The 22,903-nt window shown below is 39.8% G+C and overlaps 2 protein-coding genes across 2 annotated transcripts; one reads left to right on the top strand and one right to left on the bottom strand.

The window, feature by feature from the left end:
• The first annotated feature begins 1,165 nt into the window (after positions 1-1,165).
• On the top strand, positions 1,166-2,537 carry LOC141588085 (uncharacterized). The gene is made up of 3 exons (XM_074409541.1): positions 1,166-1,806; positions 1,890-2,026; positions 2,125-2,537. The coding sequence occupies exons 1-3, from the start codon at positions 1,166-1,168 to the stop codon at positions 2,535-2,537; spliced, it is 1,191 nt and encodes a 396-aa protein (XP_074265642.1).
• Positions 2,538-5,875: 3,338 nt separating this feature from the next.
• On the bottom strand, positions 5,876-6,703 carry LOC141588086 (uncharacterized). Its single transcript, XM_074409542.1, has one exon. It carries the CDS (start codon positions 6,701-6,703, stop codon positions 5,876-5,878), a length of 828 nt encoding a protein of 275 aa, XP_074265643.1.
• Positions 6,704-22,903: the final 16,200 nt, after the last annotated feature.

Raw genomic sequence — 22,903 nt, forward strand, 5'->3', positions numbered from 1 at the left:
TTTGGAACCAGGAGATTGAGGGTCATAAAATGTTTCAACTAGTAAGGAAATTGAAGCTGCTCAAACACCCTCTGAAGGAGTTGAACAAGCACAATTTTGGGAATATTGAGGTGGCTACTACTGTGGCTGGGCAATTACTTCATGAGCTGCAATGTACGGTGCAACAGGACCCTTACAATGGTAATCTGCAGGAGGAAGAGAGACTTGCTGCTAAGTCCTTTATGGAATTAGAGGAAGCTAGGAGAAGTTTCCTTGCTCAAAAAGCAAAAATGCAGTGGCTAAATAATGGAGATGACAACACTCATTTCTTCCATTGTTCCATTAAAGCTAGAAGAATGCATAATAAAATATTCAAGATTAAGGATATGATGGGGCAAATGGCTGAAAGTCCTGATGATATTGAGAATGCTTTCCTCCGTTATTATCAACACCTATTGGGCAGTGCTAATCCTGTTATTCCCGTGTGTGCAGCAGTTGTTAGGACTGGCCCTGCTTTATCTGCTGATCTGGCTGCCCATTTGATTAGAGAGATTTCTCCAGCAGAGATTAGAGCTTCACTTTTTTCCATCCCCTCTGACAAGGCACCAGGACCAGACGGTTTCACCAGTCAATTCTTTAAAGATGCTTACCCGCTTGTGGGCACTGATTTATTGGCTGCTGTGCAAGAGTTTTTCTCATCAGGCAATGCTACTATTATCACCCTGATTCCTAAGAAAGATAGCCCTGCTTCAGTTATGGACTTTAGACCCATTGCTTGCTGCAATGTGATTTATAAGTGCATTACTAAGGTCATTTGCACTAGACTCAATGAAGTTCTTGGTACTCTTGTTAGTGACAATCAAAGTGCCTTTATTAAAGGAAGGGACATTGTAGATAATATTCTTATTTGCCAAGACCTTGTTAGGCTTTATAATAGGAAGACTTTCTCCCCTAGAGCTCTGCTGAAAATTGACTTAAGGAAAGCATATGACTCTATTGAATGGTCGTTTATTGATGGTATGCTGATTGCTGTGAAGTTCCCTGATAAAATGAGGCACTGGATCATGGCTTGTGTCTCCTCTCCTACTTTTTTTTATCCTTGAACGACAACTTATTTGGTTACTTCAAGGGCAAAAGAGGAATTCGGCAGGGAGATCCTATGTCCCCTCTAATCTTCGCACTTTGTATGGAGTATTTAACTAGAATTCTTAATGTTGTTACCTGCAAACCTGAGTTCCATTACCATCCTCTTTGTGGAAGGTTGAAGTTGAGTCATCTCTGCTTTGCAGATGACCTCCTGGTATTTTGTAGGGGTGATTCTTCTTCTCTCATGATCTTCATGCGAGCTCTTAAAACTTTTGAGGATCCTTCTGGTCTTCAAGTTAATAAAGAGAAATCTGAAATCTATATGAATGGTGTCACCCTGATGGACCAGGACAAGTGCTTAAGGTTATCTGGGTTTCAGTTGGGAAGTTTTCCTTTTAGATATTTGGGAATTCCCATATCTTATAAGAGACTGACTGTAGCTGACTGCAACAGATTGACTGAGAAGATGGTTCAAAACATCAGAGCATGGGGGGCTAGGAAATTAAGTTACGCGGGCAGGGTAGTGCTAATTAAATCAGTCCTATCTCATATCCATACTTACTGGTGCAGGGTATTCATTATACCCAGTACAGTAATGAAAAAGATTGAAGGGATTTGCAGATCTTTTCTCTGGTCAGGGACTGAGCACTACAAAACTCCTTTGATTTCCTGGGACACATGTTGCAGAAGTCAGGATGAAGGGGGGGTTAGGATTCATTCATGGTCCACATTGGATGCAGGGTATGCTGCCCAAGTATACATGGTGGATAACAAATAAGGAGGATCATTTGTGGCTCAAGTGGGTGAATGCCATTTATATTAAGCTGTAGGACTGGTGGAATTATACTCCTTCTATTGGGACTAGCTGGACTTGGAGGCAAATCTGCAAAACTAAGGATCTTTTCAAGCAAGGCTATATCAATAATACCTGGTATGGGGAAGCTTATACTGTACAAAAGGGGTATGCCTAGCTGCAATGTCCTTACAGTAAGGTCCATTGGCATCATGTTATATGGAATAGACTCAGTGTACCCAAGCACTCTTTTATTTTCTGGTTAGTTAGACTGCAGAGACTCTTGACCAAGGATAGGCTTGCTAAATTTGGTGTAGAGACTGATGCTACTTGCTTTCTATGCTGCACTACTGTGGAAACCTGTGTTCATCTGTACTATGATTGTGTTTTCAGTGCACAGTGTTTGCAACTGGTGCAACAGTGGCTGCAAATTAATCTTCAGGGGACAGAAATCGTGGACTGGGGTATCCATATGCGATGTAAATCTCTACTCAGGAAGCAAATTATTATGGCTGGTCTTGCCAGTATGGTCTATCATATATGGATGGCTCGCAACAAACGTCGACTGGAAGGGGCTGTTGATCATCCTAGGATAGTGTTTCAGCATATTAAGCGTGATGTAATCCTTAGAGTTTCAGCTCGTTTAGGAGTGATTAAGCACAAAGTTAGTTATTCTTGACTAGACCATGTAAGGACGTTCTAAAGTGTGTTTGGTACTTTGTAACCAAGTAGGGTGATGTAATTCCTCATGATTATGCTAATATATTAACCTTTCACCTAAAATAAAATGATTTTTCAAATCAAAATAAACTAAATGACGAAAAATAATTTTTATTTTATTTTCAATAAAAATAAATATGGGTAAATAAATTCAAATTAAGGTAAAATAAAATTAATTCATTTGAAATGTGATAAATAATTTAAATTTCATTTAAATTAATTAAATTCCTCATCGATAACGCCCATTCTACATCGAAAATGAGCACGGAATAATAACTAAGTCGAACAGTTGTGTACATGTCGTCCTATCATCATCGGGTGTTGGTCGGGATTTCTTTAGATGCCAATATCGACAGATACGGGTATCTACAGAGCCCCCACTTTGACTGAGGCTTGGACAAGGCGCTAGTCAAAGTATACCCCAAGTCCATTAGACCACGTATATAAGGTCGTCAGCCATAAGAAGAGATCATACCTGAAACTACGTGGGGATTTGTTTCTCCCGCTTCTCATTGGTTGTCTTCGACCTTGATATTTGAATAAATGGTGGGTTGAGCCTTATTCTCAGGCGCCTATGTATCCATTTATGTCGAAATCAAACCCGCGATCGTAGTTCGGCATTGCAGGGCACACATTTCTTGCTAGTATGCCTGGGTGAACGGATTTATTTCCAAAAAGATAACCGTTGCTTCTGTTGTTGACGGAGATTTCCGATTTTCTTGAAGTAGGTCTCTAAAGCCCACGGCTTTAGAGCCCTCAGTTGAAATGTTTCCTGCTATATTAGGAAAGGCATATGCAGCAATAGCAAGCATGTAATTGGATGTTAGATTCTTGAAATTGAAAGGTTTGAAATATTTGAAATGAAACTCTGCTTGGAGTTGTAAAATGAAACTCTGCTGGGGAGTTGTAATAAATTGATTTGTACGGGCGGTCGACCCGATATTTGAAACTTGGTAACCCGTTGGTGATAAAAATATTTTTGGATCACCGATATTTGAAAAATGATTTTAGGCCTTGGGCCTGTAATTTTGAAAATGTTGGGTCATTGACCCGATCTATCGTCGAACATGAGATTTTGACTCCGACACGACTCAAGAAATTGAAATGGGCTTAGCCTGTGCTTATGACTCATAAAATGTGCAAGCTTATACTTAAATATTGACTAGCTGGGGTTGAAAAATGTAGATTGGACGATTCGACGCCCGAACATAAATTGAAAAACTCGCGAAAACACGCTACTAGAGGAGGAAAAGGGACGGCGGCCCGCCCGACCCGGCTTGGCCCGTGTCCGAGGCCCACACGGCCTCCATGGATGGTAACTCTTAGAGTTTGCATAAACGGATCCCCTTGTTTCTTATATAAAGGGGATCAAGGATTTTATAATTGCATATCTTTGCAACTTTTCTTCTCAATCTTTTTCTCAAAAAATTCCTCAAACATGAGTTCACTAATTGGAATTATGAAGGGTTGGGTTAATGATTTTAGAAAACATGATACCCAAATACTTGTGGAGATGGGGATTCAACAAATCCTTGTCTTTAGACAAATTTCTCCTCAAATTGCCTTCTTAGATGAATGCTTGAAAAGATGGGATCCTACCCATCATGTCTTTACCTTTCCCGAAGGGGAAATTTGCCCTCTTCCTGAGGATTTTACCATTTCATGACTACCTCAACTTATCTCGTTCTGAGGTTGACAATATCATTGATGGAGGGCGAGTTAACCTACTTGCCTTAGCTTCCAAGTTTAAGGAGACTAATTATCCCAAAATTGCTACTGTTTACCGACAACGGGCATTTGGGCTTATCTTACTTCACCTTTATTGTTTTGAAGGTAGCATGAATGGCTTAACGGGCCAGGGTCAAGCCCGTCTAATTTGGATTGTTGAGCAAATGGGAAATGGTTTAAACCCAGCTTGGGTTATTCTTGCTGAAACCATAAGAGGATTGGATGCTCGGAAGCGCAATCCCGCCTTGCCATATACTGGATTAACCCGAATTCTTCGGGTTTGATTTTTCTCTTTCTCTTTTTCTTCTTCTTTTTTTTTTTTTTTTTGCCGTTTTCTTTTGCTTTTTTTTTTTTTTTTTTTTTTTTTTTTTTGTCTTTTTTTCTTCTTCTTTTTTTGCCTTTTTTTTTTATGTCGGGTTTTTGGCAGGCCTGGCTCTTTGAGAGGCTTGGATTGATTGATAAACGAACTTTGAAGAAGTATCGAGTGAGTAGCTTTCCTTCTCGGACACCAAGATGTGGATTTGGTATGACCGCAAGCTATTGGCATGATGTGATAACTATTGGAGCTGGGTCCCATATTCGTTGGACTTTGCCATGGCTATATGTGGACTCTCTTACGGGCCTCTCTGATATGGATAAGACTAGGTATACTACCTTACTGGGCTTAGATCATTCGACCTATATTTATCCGGACCGAGTACTTCGCCAATTCGGTCGTCAACAGATTATCCCTAAGATTGAGGCTGCTAGAGGCCCAATCTTTGATGTTAGCCGTTCTAAGTGTCAAAGTTGGTTGCGGGCTTGGCATTCACGGACCATTTGGCTTATGGTCAAACTCGCAGAGATAACATGGGTTTCTAATCCTTATTCGGCATGGACTACTGAGAAATGCTTCGAGATCCGCAAGAAATTGCAGAAAGAGGATGTTCGAGCTTGGGAGTATCGCCAAAAGGAACTAAAGAACCGGGCCTATTTCAAGGACATATTTCCGACTCTAGATGAGACCAAAGCTGAGACTGGTGAGGGTTCTAAGACTGACCCTAAGAATTCAAGGGTTTGGCAAAGATTGTGTTCATCGACCACAATTGGGCCGACACTAGTTGACAGGCTCGGCCCTCGACTGAGTGTGAGAGACCGACTAGGCCCGCGGGAAAAAGATGTGGGTCCTCCGGTGAAACGGGCCAAAGTGAAGATGGGTGAGACATCGTCTCGTGGTGATGGGCCGCGCGGCCCGGGTTGTAGCTAGGCTTGAGACTTAGTCTTGGCTATTTTACTATTATTATATATATTATGTTGTTTGTTTTCCTTCTCGTTTATGTGATGAGCTTTGCTCGGAAATAAAAGATGTAATGGGCTTCGCCCGGAATTAGAAATAAAAAAACTACTATTTATTAAGAATTCCCAATTTCTGCATTCAAAAATTTCATTTTTGTATTACAAAATTGATGTTTCGGTTGTACTCTTTTCAAGAGTTGCCTACGTATCTGCTTGCGCAGAATCAAACCGAGTCCATAGTTCCGGTTACAAAGGTATTTAATGAGGTGTTGGCAAATACCGACAACTTATGATTTATTCTAAATGCATTGCAATTTCAAATATTATTTCATAACATTTGAGAATGAGGTCCCTTTTCAAGGGTAGCACTTCTTCAGTTGATCTAAGTTTGTTGGGTTTGCAACGTCGTTCCCATTCAGATCTGTCAATCGAACGGCTCCACCCGACAAAATCTTCTTGACCTAATATGGCCCGACAATTTGGTTTGAATTTACCTCTCGGGTCTACCGGCAACAATGCACGCACGGATTTCAAGACCAAATCTTCTTCTTTGATTCCTCGGGGTTTGACCTTTTTGTTAAAGGCCCTCTCTATCCTCTTCTGGTAAAGTTGTACATGATATAAGGCATTTAAACGGCACTCATGGAGAATTACTTGAGAATCATATGGGGCTTGGACCCAATCCGCTTCTGGGACCTCACTTTCAAGTAGGATTCTTAGAGACGGTATTTCTAACTCGACTGGTTGAACCACTTCCATCCCGTACACCAAATAATATGGGGTTGCCCCCGTTGCTGTCCTTATTGAAGTCCTATACCCCCATAATGCAAAGGGTATCTTCTCAGGCCATTCCCGATAATTATCGGTCATTTTCCTTAGAATAGTTGCAACTGTCTTGTTGGCAGCTTCTACCGCATCATTTGTCTGTGGACGATAAGGTGATGATTTGTGATGTTTGATCTTATACTTCTGAAGTATAAGTTCGGTTTCAGCTTGAAAATGGGTACCACGGTCACTTATGAACTCGTGTGGGACCCCATATCGGCAAATAATGTCATTCTGAATGAACTTTGCCACTTGTTTTGCATTGAGAACCTTATAGGATTTAGCTTCTACCCACATCGTGAAGTAGTCAATGGCAACAAGAATGTAGCAATGCCCTTCCGTTCCGAAAGGGTTTACCTTTCCAGTTATGTCTATTCCTCAGGTTGAAAATGGCCAGGGAGATGTCATAGTGTACAACATCGAAGGAGGTAAATGTTGGACATTCGCGAAAATTTTGCAATTATGACAGTGCCTAACATATTTCCGACAGTCCGCTTCCATCGTGATCCAATAGTAACCCAATCTCATGATTTTTCGGGCTAACATGTGTGCGTTCCTGTGTGGCCCACATTCTCCGTCATGGACTTTTTCCATAACCTTCTCGGAAGTTGATTTATCGATACATCGTAAAAGAAATCCTTGGGCGGTCTTTTTGTATAACTGCCCGTCACCAGTCTTGATAAATTGGGCCACCAACATTCGAAGGGCCCGCTTTCCTCATGTGTCGAGGTCTGAAGGGTATTCTCCCGTCTCTTTGTATTTCAAGATGGCGGTATACCAAAGATCGGTTTCACTTTCCTCGGGATTGTCGATTACATTCACATATGATGGTGCGGATCTCCTTTCAACACAAATGGGCATATTATCCATATGCTCAGGAATATTGATTAAGGCTGCCAATTTTGATAATGCATCGGCAAATTGATTTTCATCTCTCGGAAGATGAACATATTTGACATCGTCAAAGAATCGTTCCAATTCCTCGATCCTCATTTGATAAGGAGCCAAACTTTCACTTTTGATTTTCTAGGACTCGGTTACTCGATTGATTACCAAAGACGAGTCCCCGTGCACTAGAAGTCATTTCACGCCCAGGTCTAGAGCGCTATACGTAAATCGAGCAAACATGCTTCGTATTTGGCGGCATTGTTGGTGATATTGAAGTCCAATTTGATTGAGAGTGGCAGATGTTCACCTGTTGGGAAAATGAGGAGAATTACGACTCCATATCCCATGTAGTTGGATGCTCCATCGAAATATAGGTCCCACACGTCATCTTCGATATGGATTACGTTCTCATCGGGAAATGACCAAGTGTCGATTGCCTCGGTTTCTTCAATTGGATTTTCGGCAAGGAAATCGGCCACTACCCTCCTTTTTATAGCTTTTAAGGGTACGTATTTGAGGTCGAATTCGGATAGCATAAGGGTCCATCTTGACATTCTACCATTTAGTACCGGTTTTTCAAACAAGTACTTGATCGGATCCATTTTTGAATAAATGCTAACACTGTAGCTAAGCATGTAGTGCCTTAACTTCTTTGTGTCCCAAACCAAAGCTAAGCATGTCTTTTCAAGTGGAGTATATTTCACTTCATATTCTAAGAACTTTTTACTAATGTAGTAAATTGCTCTTTCTTCTTTGTCAACAGTTTGGGCTAGCATAGCTCCCATTGCAGGATCCGTAACTGAAAGGTACAGTGATAAGGGCAACCCAGATACAGGTGGGCTAAGAACTGGAGGTGATGATAACACTTCTTTGACTTTGTCAAAAGCAGCTTGCCATTGTTTATCCTAGATTTCATGTTCTCCAACCTTTAGTTTCTTACAGATCGGCTCGCATATCATTGTCAGCTTCGCGACAAATCGGCTTATATATTGGACTCGGCCCAAGAAACCTCGGATTTGTTTCTCGGTCCCGGGAGGAAGCATTTCTACGATAGCCTTGATTTTGGACGGGTCCACTTCGATGCCACGGTGCCTAATGATGTGGCCCAATAGTTTACCCGAAGTGACTCCAAATGCACACTTCTGTGGATTTAATCTCATGTTGTATTTTCGCAATCTTTCGAAGAACTTTTGAAGTGCTTCGAGATGACCACTTCGTTCTTTGGATTTCACGATCATGTCATCGACGTAAACTTCTACTTCTTTATGCATCATGTCATGTAGCAACGTCGTTGCTGTCCTTTGATATGTTGCCCCGGCATTGATCAAACTGAAAGGCATCACGGTATAGCAATAGGTTCCCATTGCGTTGTGAACGCGGTTTTCTGCATATCTTCCTTGGCCATTTTTATTTGGTTATATCCGGCATACCCATCCATGAACGATAGAAGAGCGTGATTAGTGGTATTGTTGACCAAAATGTCGATATGAGGAAGTGGGAAATCGTCCTTCGGACTTGCCTTATTTAGATCACGAAAATCCACACAAACTCTGACTTTCCCGTCTTTCTTTGTTACTGGAACGACGTTAGCAACCCAATCTGAATATTCTGAGACTTTGATAAACCCGGCTTTGAATTGTTTGTCGATTTCTTCCTTTACCTTTAAGGACCATTCGTTACGCATTCTACGTAGCTTCTGTTTCACTGGCTTAAAACCCGGCTTGATCGAGATTTTATGTTCTGCAATTTCCCGGTCAATTCCCGGCATATCCTTGTAGGACCATGCAAATACATCTTTGAAAGCCCCTAGTAGATTGATAAACCCTCGTCTTTCTTCGGGATCTAAGGTAGTTCCTATCTTAAGTTCCTTCGGTTCAACTAAGGTTCCCACATTAATGGTTTCGGTATCTTCTATTACAGAGCTTCTCTGGTCGTATTCTTCCAATCCTTTAACCAATTGTGGAGGCGGTCTACCTCCTCATCATCTTTAGTCAATTCGCCTTCGGCCTCTTCTCAATGTCATTACTAAAACAATCATTTTCAAAAATTAAATTGCAATGTAAATAAAACAAGTCATAAGCAAACTGGTTCATTTTATTATTAATTTGATAATTTGCGAAATGCGATAACATTTGGGCCAACTGATCAGAATTCAGTTGTGGAATAGGGGTATTCGGGATAGGCCCCGGAATACCAACATGAGAAGGAAAGACTGGGGAGGGGGTGTTTTCAACACTTGACTCCTTAGACTCAAACTTAGGACTCGACTCGGACTTAGACTCGGAACCAGTTTCATCATCTGGATTGAATATCTCGCCTTCTCCAGTAGTCAATTTGAATAAAAGCCCTTTGTTGTTGGTCCATTTAATGGTTTTTCGCCAACCCGAGCTAGTCCTCTGAGGATCTACCTCGGAAATGAGGGTAGATGGATCGAACCTTTCACTTCTAAGGATCATGTTTACCAAACCTTCGTTCGGTATCTCAATTTTCTTCTATTCTCCGAAGAGAAGGCCCAAAGCCCTATTATCAGTGATTGGGGCCGGTTTTGTCTTCGCCGGCATCACGGTTAGGATGTCCTTAGGGATGTAGTAATAATTTTGGAATATTTCAATCCCGGGGAGTAGTCTCTTATGCTTCCAATCATAAATGGGTTCGGGAAAATCCAGACAAGGCTCGGCTTTGCCGGCCCTCGTAAGTATCCATTTAAAGTAAGAAGATACGATTCCATTTCGATTTCCCGATCTTCGATCGGTTTCTTACTCGTCTTGAGATAATCTTTATCGGTGGGTTTATATCCAAGCCCAAATGTCATCCCTTTGTCCATGGGTAGTTTGACTTCAAATTTATCTTCTTTTCGAGGGTATAATGATAAACCAAAGTATTTTTCGGTTTTGAAAACGACCTCGCAAATGCGACTATTTGTGTATAGGTCCATATTCTCCACCTCGGGATTGAACTTGATGGTTTTGGCTACTTCGAACCCACACGGATCGTTAGGGGGGTCGTCCCTCACTTCGGAAGTGATATCCCCTCCGTCCACTACAATTGGAGTAGCATTGATGGTAATGACCTCACCCTTGAACGGGACTTTGATTTTTCGATGTAATATTGAAGATACGGCCCCTACCGCATGGATTGAAGGTCTACCGAATAGGAAATTGAAGGATGAAGCGACATCTATCACTTGACATGTTATTTCTCGTTCCGTGAATCCAACCCGAATAATAATGTTGACAAGTCGGGACACTCAACGTACTGTACCATCGAAACCCCGAACCGTTTGATTGGTTGGTATGAAGTCATTCTTTTCAAGGCCCAAAATATGAGCGGTCTTAAAAGGAGAGACATTTACATCGGACCCGTCATCCACTAAAGTCATCGGAATGTGTTTGTTCCGACATATAATAGCAATATAAACGGCCAAGTTGTGTTGAGGCCCAAACGAAGGAAAATCCACATCTGAAAATGTCACGACATTGGTGAGCCTTGGTTGGACGATGGAAGTAACCATGTTGTCGGGAGTGACATTTAGTGACACGGTCATATTCAGAAGAGCTTGAAGTAAAGCTTATCCGTGTTCAAATGAACTCAACATGAGTTGCCAAATGGATACATCGGCCTTAGTCTTTTGGAGTTTCTTGATTTGGGAAGCCTCAGAGGTCGTCCCTTCACCAAGAACCTCGACTATTGCAGGCTCTTTAGAGAACACTTTTTCAGGGATGTCCTTAGACCTAGAGGCATGGCATGCCTTCTCGACGTGAAATGGGCGCCCAGATCAAGTCAAATGATTAAAATCATGGGCTTCTTTCCTTGCTCGTTGGATTTCTGCTTGTGTGTGAGGAACAGTAGCACCCTTAGTAAGGTATATATCATCATCATCATCGGCCCAAATACCATTAACTTCGTTGGTATTTCCGGAGAGATAAGGAGTACAATCTATAGCAAAATTCCCAATTTGAATTTCATTATTTGGGCTTTGGAGGTACTTAGAGCAATCCACAAATATACTCTTGATGTACACTCCCTTTAGATAAAACGAGCGAGTGGGACGGAAATTATCAACATTGTCTTCGACAGTGATGAAATTGACATGGTCACCAAATGGGTTAGTGACATTGTTGGGCTTAGTCGTCGGGATTGGAAGCGTTCCGTTCTCAATCATATCTTGGATTTCATGCTTTAGCTTAAAGCACTTCTCGATGTCATGACCCCTTCCTTGATGGTAGGCACAATAAGCATCGGGTTTGTACCATTTCTTTCATTTTTCAACCGGTACATCAGGGATTGGACCAATGAGCTTCAGCTTTCCATGGGCCATCAGTCTTTGAAGAGAATAAGCATAGGTACACCCAATATCAGTAAATACTCTTGGGCTTTGGTGTTGTGGACTTTTGGATCCATTTTCGAGTGCATTAATGGCTTCCACAAAGTTAGTAGTTGCAAGAGCCCTACTCTTAGAATATGATCCCGGGTATCCCTTAGGTTTTTCGACTTCAATGGCTCTAAGATCGTCTTCGACTTTCCTTCCACTTCGGGCCAATTCTTTAAAAGAATTGAAGTTATGGTACTTGAGAGCATCTCGGTAGACGGGTCGTAAATTCTTTGTGAACCTATCCACCATTTCAACCTCATCGGGCTTCTTAGCTAGCTTCACACTTTCACCACGCCACCTTGAATAGAACTCGGTGAAACCTTCCTTTTCTTTTTGGGTCATCACCTCTAATGTTCTCATAGAGGTTTGGATTTCCACATTATCAGCATAGTGTCTGCAGAATTCCACTGTGATGTCTTCAAAAGTGGGAAAATTCTTTATGTCTAAGTTATAGAACCATGCTTTTGGGTGAGTACCCAAGGATTGAGCAAATATTTTAGAGAGCATTTCAGCAGGTACTCCCTTCAAAGCCAGGTAATCCTTGTAGGACTTAACATGATGGACCGGATCCTCAGTACCCTTAAACTTTGGAATATCAGTAAGTGCAAAGTTTGCGAATAGCTTGTTTAGAACTGGAGTGTAGGTCCTTGCATTTTCGAAATGGATACTTTTCCCTTGGGCTAATTTCAATCTATCTTCGATAAACTGAAACCGTTTCTCCAAATCGGATTGAGGTGGGACGGATGAGTCGGTGAGCTTGGACTCAATATTCTCCATCCGAGTAATGATAAGTTCCATTGTCGCACTAAGTTTGTTGATTGCGTCTTCCATTACTTTAAGTCGGGTATTCGGCGGCCTTTCTACAAGAAAACCCGCACAATCAATATTTTGGGATAAAACCTGTACACCTTGGACTTGACCTAAAAACTTGACCCATATGAGAAGACTCGGACTAGAACAAGACTATAGGTTCGACCCCTAGGTTCATTTTGACATGGGTTAGACTTATGGTTGACTTTAGACATCGGTTTGACACAAACTTGGGATTTCAACGAGATTTGACGGCATAACAACTCGATTTTAGACTGGGCTTGGTATCAAAAAACCCGTGATTGGACCGTGTATGGCCCATGGGTTCGATGGAGGGACGCCTATGTGGGCTAGTTGAGGCGTTCCTTGTGGTTTGACTTGGACTCATGTGATTTGGACCCAAGATTTTAACTTGTGTGATCCAAATTTGACACATCCTAGATTCTTTAGGACACGAGGTAGATGACGTTGTATAGTTAAGACACTACCTTAGACTCGACTCAATCTCGTGCTTGATTAAGAATCGGGAATTTAAATGGGTTGGATTAATTTGAAAAAGGTTGTATTGAATTTTCAAATCAAAATGGGCATTATAACGGCCTAAAAATGTCCTTTTTAGATCGTTTTTGAAAATTGAAATATTAAAAATGCTATTTTTGAAAATTCGGATCGAAAATAGAGTTAAAATATGGGTAAAAATATTAACTCTATTACTTCGCTTAGGAAGTGATCCTTTCAAAAGTTCGGGATTGGTAAATAGAGTTAAGATATGGATGAAATCTTAACTCTATTTGGGCATTAATTTCGCTTTGGAAAATGGATCTTTTTTTTTTAAAAGATGATGAGTTTAAAGACTCGGGATTAAAATAGGGTATGTAATTTTCGGAAATTTGGGTAAACAAGACGGACCAAAATTTCGAGTTTGACTGATTGAAATTAATTTGAATTTTCGAAAACAGAAGCCTATTCTAGACACAGGATTTTTGAAAATAGGTTTGAAAAACATGACTCGGGATCAAGCAATCATGTAGTCATTCACATATTATCGATGCTATGCATGGCCTAGACTCTTATAAGTCTCGGTCGGTCTTCTAAAGTGGGTCTATGTCAATGATTCCGCTTCACTAGGAAAGAGTAGACCTGCCATAAGTATTCTACAAAATGGTCGGGAATCCACTTGCTAAACTCCACGAAACCACCTTGGTCTTTAAACCGGACATAGTGGATGTCATCAAGTAACAATGCAATCGATACACGGGCTTCATGGTCCTCCTAAAGTCTCAATTAGGGTTTATGCATGATAAACAAAAATAAAATATGAACTAGGTAAACCTAATAGCCATTATTTTCTATTTTCAAGTTTCAAGTCCCCAGCGGAGTCGCCAAATTGTGGACAAGGGAAATTTACATCCACACGAGAATATGTGATTTAGAGTCGCCACTAATTTTTTAAATGGAATTTAGAAACCAAGTAGAGATTTAGGTTCGTTTGAGTTTACGTGTTAGGAAGTTTGATTAAATTCTTTAATTAACACCCAACCCCGCCCGTTGCAATAATGGTCTCTACTAATAGAAAACAATGGCTATATTGGCTACGAGTTCATATATGCAATCGTTGTTTTAAAACCCTAGCATATGACATCAATTCTATGTCGATTTAATGCAATTAAACTTTGTCGAGTTATTTAGCATGTGAAGTTCATTAACTATTCTAGTAAACAAGAAAAAAAGAGATAGAGAAGAAGGTTTACTTATCTTTAGCATAAGATAGATTAGCAAACATTAGTTGCATAACAATTACAATAACAATTGCAAATCAAACAACAAACGAATGCAAAAGAGCAAACTAAGGAGGCCACGATAACGAGGTTGGCCGAGACCTATTCGGTCCATTTGGGATCGTACAAGACTTATTCTAAATCAAGTCAGGTTTCATTCATGTGACATGTGATAAACAATAAAATTAGATTAAGTTATTTCATAATTAATCTGGTTAAAACAAACATGCAATCTTCACTTTAATTATTTCATAACTAAATTAGACATGTGAGTAATCATGTGAAAATAAGACTAATTCTTAGTCTTAGAATAAAACGTGACCTACGAAGGATTCAAACATATGAGAAAAACAAATCAACACAAACAATTCTATTCATGCAATTTCATGCAATTCTAATTAATCATATCCAATTAATTAAAGCAAAACATGTGAATTAATAAAAAAGATTTCATCTTTTATATGTTAACATGCCCAAAATATCAGATCTAAACAAATTATAAGATAGATCTAACAAAAGAACATAATTAAACAAGTTCTATACTTAATTGAAATTAGCATGCGATATGTGCAACAAGATTGTCAGAAATCATTCTAATTCCTAACAGGAAACAAATCCACATGTAATATAAGCCATCCATTGGCATTAAAAACAACATATAATATCCCATCCGCCTTCATACATAAATTATATCATAGTAATATCAAACTCAACATGCAAACGAGTTAGTTAACGATATGAACAATATATGATAATAATTGAGGAAAACGAAATAATGGAGGAAAAAGAGAAACGGATTATTGTACCCTCAACCTACATGTATCGTTGACAAAGTCTTCGTGTCGTAATCAATTGTATATATTGTCTTGATTGGCCGCCTTCGACGAGTTTGTTTGCAAAAGCTGAAATCTTCTTAGAAAATAAAGGTTGATTTTGTTTTTAGCTTTGTGAATTCGTTACTAATCCGATTTTAGATCCGAAAGATGTTTTATAAACCTAAGAGAGTCTATTTTTCAGGTCTGAGATTTAGGTCAGGTTGTTTTAGGGTTTGAGGCACGAAATTTTAGGGTTTGTGTCTCGGTGTCTAGTGATTTGATGAGGGTTTAAACTTTGAATTGTATTCGCTTTCCAATCCTCTGAATGAAGGATGAATGAAGGGTATTTATTGTGAAATTCTTTCTTGGGGAAGGGTTTAGGTGGGTTTGACAGTTCACACAAAAAAATAAAGAGTATTTTCCAATTTTTATACTCCTTCTAGATTCAGATACATTCTCTTAACAAAAGAAAAGATATCGATTGAATTATGGAAAGTAAGGATGTCTTACTCTCACACGTTTGGAATAGGCAATGCGAACGAGATTTACAAGCTTATTTTAATGAGTTGTAACTTCCTAAAAGATAAATTTATCAGGTATGGAAAAGTTACCGACAAATATTTTACCCTAAAGAAAGATTGGATTGAAATTAGGAAACCCAAATAAACTCTTTTTTGGCAGTTTGTGTTGTCCGAAATTTTGCAGGCTTTTTATGTTTATTTTCTGAGTTGGAAGCTCCTAAAATAATATTAATTAGTCTTATTAATATTATAGATAGGTTTCCTACTAGAATTGGAAGATTTGGATTGAAATTATGGAAGGAAGAATAACAACTTCTTAGAAGTTGTAATTCACGGTTTTGGCAACAAATTAGGAGTAGTATTTGACTAATATTTTTAACTGGATAAGGCTTATTGGATAGGCTTGAGTGTCTATTTTGGATAGGTGTTGGTTCGAGCTCGAGCTTCGAGGCCCAGGGTAGGTCGATCCGACCGTAAGTGAGCAAAGGTCGAGGCTCGGGCTTGATTTGGGTAGTTGTGTCGATGGGAGGTATAAGGTGGGGCAAAAAAGGTTGGTTGGGTTGCGAGAAAGGATATTTGAACACTAGAATCTCTGTAGGTGAAAATGGGTTAGAAATCTTTCTGAAAATCGGATCAAAATGAGCTCAAAATCGAGCTCCAAATCGAGCTGCTCCGAGCTAGAGATCGTAACGAAACTCGAGTTTTTCTAATCGAGATTTAAAATGCAATTTAAAATGATTTTTCAAATCAAAATAAAATAAATGACGAAAAATAATATTTATTTTATTTTCAATAAAAATAAATATGGGTAAATAAATTCAAATTAAGTTAAAATAAAATGAATTCATTTGAAATGTGAAAACTAATTTAAATTTCATTTAAATTAATTAAATTCCTCGTCGATAACGCCCATTCTACATCGAAAATGAGCACGGAATAATGACTAAGTCAAACAGTTGTGTACATGTCATCCTATCATCATCGGGTGTTGGTCGGGATTTCTATACATGCCAATATCGACAGAGACGGGTATCTACAACTTTCGTCTCAATTCCAAGCCAAACCGATGTACTGTCGCTACATATCATACAGATACCAAAACATACCCACATCGATACCAAGATTCTCATGAAGATGGATATAACAAGGTATAACAATGTAATCTATCAATCTATAAGTTTTAAAGAGCCATAGATGTAATTAACAGGGTACTCGGTGGAGTACCAGCGAGAACTCGGTCGAGTACTCGGTACTCTACCGAGTATCAAGTGCTCGGTCGAGTTTCTTAGACCAGAACTCGATATTTCACTACCGACAATCAGTACTTGTAAAAACTCACCTGTAAAACGAGTTTCTAACCAACTATCAACTCCGAGATTCTGGTCTTAACGACCTTAATAATACGGAAAAACAAGTATTGGCCTTATGGGCGGTTACAAACATCCAAAAATAAAATCAAATGTCAAGTATGATAATAAATTCAACAAAATATCCAACAACCAAAACAATATAAATAAACGAAGCTCAGATGTCCGCATCCTCATCCATATTCTCGCCGCCACCGGTTCCAGATTTCGCCGCCCCCTGATATGCGCCTGCTGGGTAGCCACCACCGGTCCACTTCATTGTGTCATCCAACCGGCTACCATAGTTATCTTCCCCCGGTCCCGTGAGGTAGCTATACTCGCAGCTCGTCGGTGCTCTCCATGCGGTGCGATCCATCCACATAGCTATGGAACACTCTGGTGTCATCTCATGGTCCCCTCCACCATACCGGCTGAGTAAGACAAGTCCCTATCCCCTGCTAATTTGCCATCTTATGCATGTTCCTTAACACTAGCGTGGTAGAAATCCTCTCGGTCAGCTCACTAATCTGAATCCTTGGGTCATGGACCGTAGGGTAGGACGAGTACTTGGTCGAGTAAAAGCTCGGTGTGGTATATGAAGGCCCGGTCTCGACCTCTGTGGTCACCCTCCCTCTGTTGTGCCCGCGAGGTGTTGGAACGGTCGCTTGTTTTCCCAAAGTAGTGATCGGCTCAGGCAAGTCTAGAAGGGTAGCAGGGTCGACCAGATAGTACTGAGGCTGAGGTCAAGGTTCTCAAATACCCGGGTCATACTCCTCTAAATAGTTGATTACCGGAAGTTTCTCCGGATCAGGAAGTCTCATCCACTTGGTCCCCTTTACCCTTCGAGCTAAAGTCCTGTCATCTAGCTTCCGAAGCCACTTGATCTGGCGCCAGTAATTCTCATCCATGGTGGGAGCAGTCTCAAACAAACCAGTTCCCGACATCGTAGGGGCTTCAAAGTTGGTCAGTCTCAAGGCTAGACGGGTCACTATGGCTCCACAACTCAGATAATGACTCTTGGAGCGAGCCATAAGTGTCAACTGGCACACACAACCCCGAGATCACTATAGTAGAAGCGCTCCCTCCGGAGAGGGTTAACAATGGACACTAGAAGAATTACCTCGTGGGTGTTCAATTTACTCACATCATCCCGGCCAAACAGTAAATAGGTCATCATCCTCAAAAACATGCGAACAGACACATGTTGGACATTATTAATCAACATGGCACTCGAGCTCGGGGGCGGGTCTACCAGTAAGATCAGATAGCAGTAGTAGAAAAACCCCCTACGGCGGCGGTTATAAATGACCTTTTGTAATGGTGTTTAGATATTTAGGGTCCTTCGTTTATCACGACATTGTATAAACTTTACGGCGGTTGTAAGCGGTTGTTGAACCACCGCAATAGCTCTCCTATAATGTTGGTTGTTATAAAAACCGCCATTATAAATTTATATAAAACAACGGTTGTTAGACAAGAACCGCCACTGTAATATATCTATAGTGGGGGTTATTTTGTAAAAACCGCCACCATATGTATTTCAATAATAACTTTGTACCACTACCCGCCGTTATAGGTTCCCTATAATGTTGGTTAGTGTTAAAGAACGACCACTAAAGGTAGCTATTATGTCGGTTGTTAGTAAAAAAAACCCCACTAAAGGCGAACTAATATTGACATTTTATGTTAAGAACCGCCACCATAGATAGATTTTTTTTTAAAAAAATAAATAAATTATTTTCTACCCAAATTTCGATAGTAATGTCCTATTGATTTGAGAAGCCAAATAGGGAAATAAACAAAAAAATACATACAAAAGAATGCGAGCCAACGAACTTGCATATCATCCGACCGAACAATAATGTCGATGTTCAAAATTATACATCCAAGTTTATAAATAATCACATACACAGTTTAGTTAATAGACTAATCAAAATTACATATATATTCCCTAAATAGTTGTTAGCCTATACCTCTTTAACACCTTCATCTCGTCAATTGACATTCTTAAATCTACAGTGATACATTTAACAAAACTGCTAGTAAGAAAATCAAACCAAACATTATTAAACAAGCGTCTAACTTTACTAAAAATTAATCTAATAGACTATAAACATTGAACTATGAATCCGCCTTATGATTAGTAATAACTCAAATGCACGCTGGCTATACACAATAAATATGTTCTAAGAATAAGCAATAATTTGTGACCATCTACAACGTTTTATTGAATTCAAGTTACTTATAAGGCATAATAATACTCTGATACTATATTACAAATTACAAGTTCTTGGCGTTTTCACCGAGATAATATAATTCAAATAAAATTGTAACACCACAGTTTCATAAAATAGTTTCATAAATTAGCGACTCTAAGTGTAGCAAAAGCATGCGAAAAAACTCAAAATGATGGCCTAATTTGTGCACATTTGGACTGAGAGTTTGCTATCCTCTAATTTGCCACATGCTACTTTTGTTTCAAACAATAAGATTTGGTTTAGACCAACATCTCTTCTCTTTCCTTCTTGGATATACTCATGGCCAGTAATATTTCCCGGCCTTAATGTAGAGTTGAGTCCTACAACTTAAGGTAAATATTAGCAAAATTAAGTACCTGAAATGTTCAAACCAGCTTGTATGTCACCTCGACGCTTCTAGTCACTTGTATGTCAAAAAATTGGCATCCATCACATGTGGAAAACAACCATAATAGAAATAAAGCACCTTCCTAAAAAATGTAGAAACAAAGTACCTGGCAAAGTAAGCTGCCTTTTATGAGAAAAAGATCCATATAAGCAACATTTAAGTCATCTCTTTTCCTCGCTGCTGTTCTGCCAAGATGGGCTCACTGTCCTATATAATGAACAATTGCGCAACAAATAACATTGTAGCAATCTATACAAGATGACGGACACTATTCAATGGCGAACAATAATGCATTGCTACGAACAATAAAAATGTGAGTGACTTAAGACTCTCTCCTCACCTGAATATATAAGAACTTCTATCATAAACCACATGTTTCCCATTTCTGGCATAACTTCACCCAAAAGACAAGAATCTCGTAATTCTCTTCTTGTGAATATGACAATCCGTCTTGACAAAGCTACAAGTCAATAAATGTCTTTATCACCGATTAATGTCTTATTGTGCGCGGAAGCGTGAATACCTCGTGTTGGGCATCTGCTGCATCTGTGTCCACTATCCATAATAGTACGATATTGTCCGCTTTAGGCCAAGCTCTCACGGATTTACTCTTGGGCTCCTTCCCAAAAGGCCTCGTACTATTATATTTAGTGGATACTTATAAAGATGACCTTCCATCTTTATTCTACTGATTTCGGACAAGAGTTTTCACCCTAACAATCCTCCCCTCAAACGAAGGACCATCATATTGATTCAGACCTTGACCTCCATGGAGAACTCCCACATTTTACAACACCAACTTCTAGATACCCGAAACATCAAAAGTCTTGATAACCTCTCCTTAGCCGACACACCATGCTACCACGAGCCATGTGTTGCACCACATTTCACCGACTCGTCAAGTGAGTGCCCCCATATGCTCTTGAGCCTGCATGTTCATGTGCCCTTCTTGGGGATTTATGATACGTGCAATTTATATAGTCGTTTTAGCCTCTTATTGCACGCATTTCTATGTTATATTCATTGCTTTGTATTGCAACATGACCCCGAATTGGCTACTTTGGTTCGTTTTGTCTCATTTGCAGGAATGGACCTTAGAGTAGTGGAATCGTACCTTTTTCGTTCCTCTTAGCATGCATTTTAAGGAGATGGAGATTTAGAGCATAATACCGTACTATGGGAAGCGTGAAGGAAGTCCTTGGAACCTAACCAGACGAGTTGTATGCTGTTTCAGTGGATATCTGCTCGATCGAGAGGTTTTGTGGTCGATCGAGTAGATCTGGCAGTTGAAGGTGTTCGATCGAGTTGTTTCTGTACTCGATCGAAGTATGCTTTATTGGAGATGTTCGATCGAGAGCCTTAATTGCTCGGTCGAGAAGAATTGCTGAAGAATCACTCGATCGAGAGGGATGAAATGCCTCGATCGAGTGACTAGCTTATTTGCACGGGATTCTTATTTCTTTTTTAGGTTTATTTAAGTTAATAAAACGCTTCCCTATATAAAGGAAGACGTCGTTAGGTTAAAAAACATCTTAATTACATCTTATCATACTTTACTTTACTCTAATTATTGCTGGAACTTTTTCCTCTGCCTCTTTATTTCCGGATCTGTACTTTGTAATCTTTCCCTTCTCTTTAATCTTAATTTAATTCTTTGTTTGCTCTTAATTATTGTTCTTTTATTTTAGTTTATGCTTCATCCTTATTATCCCTTTATTATGTCTCTCTTTAGCATATTTATTGTTATTGTTGTTGATTACATCAAAAGCATGAGTAGCTAATTCCCTCTATGTTAGGATTAGGGGAGCCATGGTAGAGAATTTACAATGTTGTGAATAGGGCTAGACGATTGATTGTGAGAATTGTCTTATAACGATATAACTGTAATAAGTTTAGTTGAGTGCACGCTTCTAAACCCCTTTAATTTGGTTAAATTCAATCCTAGATCGGAAGATTGAAATGAACAGACCTGTTATGAACAGTAGACTACCCTAATGAGAACGAAAGTTATGTTAGTTGTAATCTAGGGTGGATAGCGGACCAGAAGGACCCTTCCCTTGCCCTTCTCACAGTAGATTGTCTGAACTATTTATGACTGAGTTAGTGAACTGCCATGGTGAACCGAAATCCTGATATATATCTCTTTATCTGATCACACACTTTGCTTTTCTTGCCTTTATTGCTCTTTAGCTATATTTCTCTTGCCTTAATCTTTGTTAGTGTAGAAATCAATTTTAAAACCCCCATTTGCTACTAGACAAACGTAATTAGCAGATAGACATAATAGCCACCCTGTGGAGATCGAGCCTACTTCCGCTAACTTCTGTTAGTTATCCTAGGTAATTATTTTTGGTACTAAAACGACGGTATTAAATTTTGGTGCCGTTGCCAGGGAGGCAATTAGCCTATTTATCTGTCTTGTTTTCGTTTGTCGCAGTCTCAGGGAATTTTTAATTCCTTGAGACAGTTCTTATTTATTTTCTCTAGTGTTGTTTATGCCAAGGTCCAACATGTCAGAGTTAGTGCCAGCTGATCCTGAACCGAAGTGGACCTTTCGCTATAGACAAAGACTGCTGAGAAGGATTCAAAAGGAAGCCTTGAGTGCTCTTGAACCTGAGCTAGAACATTTCTTATTTGTAGAAGATCCGTCTTTTGAAGAAGACAAATCTGTTTCTGCCGTCAGTCCAGTGAAAATGCCTAATATCGCAAGTAATTCGGAGCCTATAACTGCTTCAATCCCAAAAGGTTTCAATCTCGCGACTGAAGATGGCAATACATTTGATATTCGGCCATCTTATATCAACCTGGTCAAAAGAAATCTGTATCGCGGTGTAGCTGGTGAGGACCCGCGGAAGCATATGGAGGTTTTCACAGACGATTGCTCTACCATTTCCACTACTAAGGGAGTGACTCAGGACACGACTAAAGAGGTCCAATTATCCTTTTTCTTTGACCGATGGAGCCCGAGAGTGGCTCACTGATCTTGATAGAGAGGCAGCCGGTATTACTAACTGGGAGACCCTGGCCCTTTCCTTTTATAAAAGTTATTTTCCTCCACAACGAACTAATCAGCTGAGAGGAAAAATTACAAGTTTCAAGCAAACACCTGATGGGAACTTTTATGAAGCTTGGTGCCGGTTTAAGAAATTGGTGCGGTCTCTTCCCCATCATGGTTTCGATCATTGTTTCTTATGTAACCAGTTTTATAACGGGTTGTATGACGACCACCATGCTATTTTGGATGCTTCATCAAATGGGCGATTCCAGAAGAATAACGATGATGACAAGGGATGGGAATTATAGAGGAGATGGCTACCCATT

The sequence above is a fragment of the Silene latifolia genome, chromosome 6 (assembly GCF_048544455.1).
Source record: "Silene latifolia isolate original U9 population chromosome 6, ASM4854445v1, whole genome shotgun sequence".
NCBI classification, from domain to species: Eukaryota; Viridiplantae; Streptophyta; class Magnoliopsida; order Caryophyllales; family Caryophyllaceae; genus Silene; species Silene latifolia.